A 6,219-nucleotide genomic window follows, 5' to 3' on the forward strand; every position below is an offset into this window, starting at 1 on the left:
GAGCAAAGTGAAGACTTGTTAACGTACTGTGCATCTTATCTAATGGCAGCTGGTCTTGTATTTTCTGTAAATCGGGTAGTATGCAGTTTCAGATATGAGAACCGCGTCCTTTTGTTCTCTTTTATTCCAGTCATCGGACTCGGGAAGTCGTGTCGTCACGCCGGCTTGCAGTTTCCTCACGGCAGCCGCTGGGAGGAGGAGTGCAACGCCTGCCAGTGTGTCAACGGATACGTTCGCTGCTCCAAGGTCAGGCCGGCATGATGTTGTATAATACCTGTGTTTGCACAGCCAGTTTTCTAAGAGACGTACAAGTTGAAACCAGTAAATCAGCGAAGCCGTGTCCTTCCAGGTGAGGTGTGGCCGTCGGCCCTGCCTCCTCCCCAAGGCTCTGCCTCCTCCTGCGGACACGAACCCTCCGTCTTGCCCCGGAGGTCACGAGTGTGTGGAGCATCAGTTCCTCACCTGCTTCTCACCGCCCTGCCACCAGTGGGGAGTGTGTTCGACGCCCGACCCCCCCACACCCCTGCACACCCAGTGTGAGCCCAACAGTGGTTACCTTGACAACAGCTGTGCTCGCATCACGCTCATCTTCAAAAAGGACAAAGTGCCTCAGGTGAGGAACTTTACGTGCTTTGGACAGAGCGTGATGGACATTTTATTCACAAAACAATTCATCGTTAAAGAAGTGGGCTCAACAGTCGAGAACAGGAGTAGTTACTTTCCAATGATTGAACAGCAGTTTTTAATTCTTCCTTCTGCTTGAGTAATAAAAAAAGGAATTGCAGGACAGTATGACATGTGTAGAGTATGAGTGTGTAGAACTGTAAGAAGGTGACTAGAAGCTGTTCTCAGTCTGAAATAAGGCTGAAGAGACAGTTGAAAACCACCAGCGAGCTTCATTTATCCAATCAAGTCACTTTTCATCCTCGCTTTTCATTTGAAATCATTCAAAGCGTCGTGTTTCACTGTATACAGATCTGAGTTTGTCTCATGGTATATGTCCCCACGTCGTCCCACCCTGCCATGCATCATGTAACTTCTCCGTGAAGACACTGACATTGGGAGGCTGCCGTTTTTTCCTCAGTATGTTGTGCCAACCGGTTACTTGGAGCTGCCTCCGCTGGCCGTTTCGTGGAGGGAGAAGACGTTGTGATAAAGTCCGTGAACTTCCAGTTAAAGTGACAGACGTGTTCTGTCCTGAATGAAGCTTGAATCTTCTCTCTCTGACGGTCCAGATGGTGTTTGTGTTGTTTATTACTGTATCATGAAACCTTAACTGGCCCCCCTGCAGCACGTCTGAATAAAGTTTTATGAATGGAAATGAATCTGTTCCCCCGGCAAGATACTGATCTGAGATCTGAGGCCACGGTCCCCCCCGCTGGGCAAGGCCTTCTGATTGGCTGCATCTGAAACAGACTTAGGAGGAATTAGAAGCTGATTGTTCCTCGCCAGCAGCACAGATACTAATCTGTCTTATCTGTGTGTGTGTGTGTGTGTGTGTGTGTGTGTGTGTGTGTGTGTGTGTGTGTGTGTGTGTGTGTGTGTCACAGGGCACCACTGTAGAGAACATCTGCTCCGAGCTGAGGTACCTCCCGGTGACTCAGACGCTGGCCGAGGAGCGAGCGCTGCTCATCCTCTGTGACCTGTCCTACTCCAACAGTGACGCCGTGGAGGTCGCCATGGTGATTATTACACACAAATGCACACACGTACCCGCCCACACACACACACACACACACACACACACGGTGATGTATAGTATCACCAATAATGGGTCTTTGTGGTGGATTTGAGGAGGTAGACGATCCACAATCTGGTACAACAAAAAGATACCAATACATTTGTAATGATGCTGATTAACTGACACGGTTCCCGGGACGGCGTCCTCAATGTAAATTTGGTGTATTCATCAAGGCAGTACGGGAGCGCGTCCTGCTTACGTCCACCATCTGCTGTGTCGAGAGGCTCCAGCAGACAGGAGACCAGAGAGGCTGTAAACAACTTCATTTAGAGATAAAACAGAAAGTTAGCTCAGCTGAAACTTGCATTGTACTCTCTGTACATCAGTGAGTTCGATATATAAATACTCTTGAATACTTCTGAGGTGCACAGTACCAGGAGAGAGCGGAGGAATCCAGACACAGCAGCCCACTGTACAGATGTAGGAGCTGCTGCCTTCTCTCCCTCCGTCTCACTTTCCATCTCTTTTTCTTCTCCCACTTTGTTAACTCACACTTAATTTGTCACTGCAGATCGTTTCCAGAGGAGTCCAGTAAAACCTGGACCTTCTTCTGTTTTCTGTTTCTTTCCTCTTTGTGTTAAAAAAAGAAACAAGGAAAAGAGAGAAGAGGGAGAGGCGTTTGAAGCCTTTAACAACATCTGGATGAGATTTAGCTTTTCTGTTGGAACACCTTGCTGATCTTTGTCTCTGCTCTCCGTCTTCTTCTTCTTCTTCTTTTCCACCACCACCTCCATCGTCTTCTTTCTCTTCTTCCTCTTCTTCCTCTTCTTCCTCTTCCCATCCCCTCTGTCTCTTCCACCTCTCCTGCTTTCATTGGCTTTCTTTCCTGTTTCTGTTTCTTCTTACCCTTTTCTTTGTTGTTGTCTTTTCTTGCCCTTTCCCTCCTCTCTCTCGCTCTTCCCTCCTTCTGTCTCTCTCGGCCACCCAGACTCGAGGGGGTGGGGGTGGGGGTGGGGGGGGCAGTCACTTCGGGGCTCTAAGCTCTTAATGGAGGGGATTAGTTCTTGTTCCTCTGATGTTTGCAGGCCTGTTTTGAGCGACAGATACAGGAAAAGGAGTGGCGAACCTGACATCCACCCAAACCCCACAACAAGGCTTTCATAAAAAAAAAAACCTCCCTCCCACTCGCTGCCGACTCGTGTTGCAGCGAAATGTCAGCGCTCGTTTCCAAGTGTGGGTGAAATCTTTATAATGTCAGCGAGCCTCGCGGAGTGCGGCCGGTTCCCAGACGCCAAGTCGTGTCGATCCTCCAGAGAATCTGGGTGTGTTTGTAAAGTGATCAGCGGGCCGCTCTGCTGCCTGAACCTGAGCGAGAAGCAGGCGGTTCAGCATGTTTCACTGTGTGTCTTCGTCTGGAGAGTCCCTGCTGTATCTCTACATGTTGAGGCTGCGTCAAGTGTGTTAGGAGGAAAAGCAAGAGACCCTCAAGTAGCTTTAGCAAAATATTTGGGAAGGACATTCAGACGTGCTGTTAGTGAAGCCTCGAGAGCCAAGATGTTTTTCATCAGGCAGGTTCGTCACAAAGTCCTCCAAACAAATCCTAATGAAGACTACTAACAAGTATTGTGTTTATCCAACGCCTGATATGTCATTGTTGTCCAAAAACTATTAAAACACATCACTGCCTCACTGTTTCATCACCTTCATCACCATGACCACACACACACACACACACACACACACTGTCCTGCTGCCCCAGATACTCAAATTTATATTAATCCAACAAACAAATACACTATTTCCTCCTGTTTGAGTGACGTTTGATAAAAACTACAGCGGCCAGCTGATTATTCACTGTAACAGGGTGTAAAGACAATGGCCTTCATCAAACATGTTGTAACACCAGTGGCAATACAATCTTTATTAAGAACAACAGTTTATTTATTACTTAATTGGCACATTTTTTCAAATACGAGACTTCAGACGAGACGTCAAATGGACACGATTGTCAGTTTTAAGCCTTGGAAAAAGGATTGGAGGCTGGTTAACCAAGCACCTTGTTTGAAGCAGCACGCCATGTAATCGAAAAGACCCCGATTCAAATCTTAGGTGCAGGTCATTCCCCTCTCACTCTCCTCACCGCCCCCCCCCCCTGTTCCCCATCTGTCTCTCCACTGTCAGCTATCAAAAAATACAGACAGCTCTCAGTAGGTGATCATTTTGGATGCTACAGGCAGTCGGCAGTGCTGCGGTTGGATAGGCGGCCTTGTGTCGCTGTGATGCGGCCTGTCAGTCACGTCGGGGGCGGGGTTAGAGGTGTGTGAATGAGCTGCTGAGTTCCTCAGGAGAAGAAAAGAGGAGTGTTTGTCCCCGGCCGAGCAGGGAGCACAGCTGGCCTGTTCTCTATTGTTTGTCCTAATTGAACTGCACAGCACACAGCTAATCCCCCTCTGCCCCCCCCCCCCCACCACCTCCCTGCTCTCACCCTCAGCACCTTATTAGGCAATTAACTCCACCCTCTGTGGTCTCAGCGGGGGGGTCCGCAGCCTGCCAGATGTTAGGATGAGAATCTCTTTTATTCTGACAGATGAATGTGTTTTCTTCTCTCTCTCCTTTTTGTTGTCCTGCGTAGCCTCAAGCAAGACTCTGATTAATCTGTGCTGTCAGTTTCTTCACTAAACCTGGTCAAACCCACCAAACGCTTTGCATGTTTCACCCAATACCTACAAATGGGCTTTTCTTTACATTATCGCAGACCATTTTTCAGTGTGTACTACAAGGTTTTAGGGAGCATTTGGGTTTCCTGTAATGAAGAAATGTAACTTGCATCTTCAGTGCAATAAAAGCCCAAACTCACGTTGTGAAAATCAGTCTTTTCAGCATCAGAATATACATTTTCATTGCAGGACATGAAAATGTCCCCTAAGACAGCTACATTACCACACAATGATAACGCAACTTTAACCAAAACATAAAGGCAATGAAAAGTTCTCTCTGATGCATTACCTAACTCAACCAGATCCAGACGTCTCTGCTGGTAGATGTTTATACCCCTGCAACAAAGGTGCCCCCCCTGAAAGTAGAATATGAATGTAAAAACTTCAAACTCATTTATGTACCGTAAGTATGAGTATACATATTGAATATAGAAGATTGGATGAGCCTATGAAGTAACTGGCAAAAAACAGCAAAAATCACTTTGAAGTCTTGTCTGGCAGGGTGTGCAGGTCCAGCACAGACCTGTATGACTTACAACTTCCCCAGATCTCAAATGTGAAAACACTCAAAGCTCTTATTCAACATGGGAAATGCAGCGTTAATGCAAAACAAATTGACCCCCCCCCGCCCCCCTCTCTACATCTGTGCAGTCCTTTGAGCAGGACGGCCGGTCGAAGGACAGTGATCGCGGACAGATCCAGAAGGCGGCCAGCACCATCATCGGCGCCCTGTCCAAACGCCACAACAGCACCGTCATGCTGGCCGTGGTGGAGGTCAAAGTGGAGAAGCCGGTGGAGTCGTCGTCTGTTGGTGAGTCACGTGCAGAATGTAGTTCAGTTGCTCCCAGTTGACATTTTGTGGGTTTTGTGCGTCTGACATCTCCCCCTGACCGTCTCCCTCAGGATACCTGGTCCCGGTGCTGTGCGTCGTCTTCAGCGTCCTCTGGATCTTCTGCATCGTCGTTTGCGTTTGGTGGACCCGCAAGAGGAAGAAAGAGCGCGAGAGAGCGGCCCGATCCGAGGACACGACGGTCAACAACCAGCTGGAGCCGCTGCGGAGCCACGCCCTCAAGGACAACCGCGACAAAGACATTCAGTACGAATGCAAGAAACTGATGGGCCCCTCCGACAGGACGTGCGACGGGGCCGAGGGCGAGGAGGAAGGGGAGCAGGAGGGGGAGCAGGAGGAAGACGAGGAGAGGGCGCTGGGCATGGGGGAGAAGTGTCCGCCGCAGAAGTGCTCCATAGCGGGGGCGCAGGACAGGGGGATGGTGGGTAAAGGAGGGGTCATCTGCACGACGCGCAGCGGTCCGGTCAAGGCGCCGCACCGGACAGCGTACAGCCCCAAAGACAACCGGTGTAAAAACCTGAACGCCGCCAAGCTCAGCGAGGACATTAAAGACCACTACGTATGAACACACGAGAGGAGGAGGGACCTTCCTGAGTCACACAGAAAAACGTCACTGACTTTTCAACTCTTAAAAGCACCAAAAGTGAAGATTACAAATGCTTTAATTTTCTATTTTTTGTTTCGTCACACTTTATTTAACGTCTCCGTCTGCAGCGCGGGGGCTTATTTTACCAAAAACCAACAAACAAACAAAGAAAAAAAATACAGAAAAACAAACAAAAACAAAAAAGACATGGAAAATAAACATCGCAGCTTCTGGATTTCTGGACTTCAGTTTAATCGTCACTCTTGTTGGAATCGAGAAGAATTTTCTTTTCACCGCAGCTCATTTTCTTCAGTTTACAGACTGTTGCTGATCAGAACTCACGCCTTCCTGTTTCCCTCTTGTCACCCTGGAGATCCAACCGAAC

General features: G+C 48.6%; 1 protein-coding gene across 1 annotated transcript in view; it reads left to right on the forward strand.

The window, feature by feature from the left end:
- LOC139297224 (protein jagged-2-like) overlaps positions 1-5,813 on the forward strand; it is a 47,553-nt gene extending 41,740 nt beyond the window's left edge. The window contains exons 22-26 of the mRNA XM_070919794.1: positions 131-246; positions 350-613; positions 1,551-1,682; positions 5,050-5,209; positions 5,302-5,813. Of these exons, the coding sequence (XP_070775895.1) occupies positions 131-246; positions 350-613; positions 1,551-1,682; positions 5,050-5,209; positions 5,302-5,813 (1,184 nt within the window). The remainder of the gene's footprint in view (positions 1-130; positions 247-349; positions 614-1,550; positions 1,683-5,049; positions 5,210-5,301) is intronic.
- The last annotated feature ends 406 nt before the right edge of the window (positions 5,814-6,219 follow it).

Source organism: Enoplosus armatus, chromosome 15, assembly GCF_043641665.1.
Source record: "Enoplosus armatus isolate fEnoArm2 chromosome 15, fEnoArm2.hap1, whole genome shotgun sequence".
Taxonomy (NCBI): Eukaryota; Metazoa; Chordata; class Actinopteri; order Centrarchiformes; family Enoplosidae; genus Enoplosus; species Enoplosus armatus.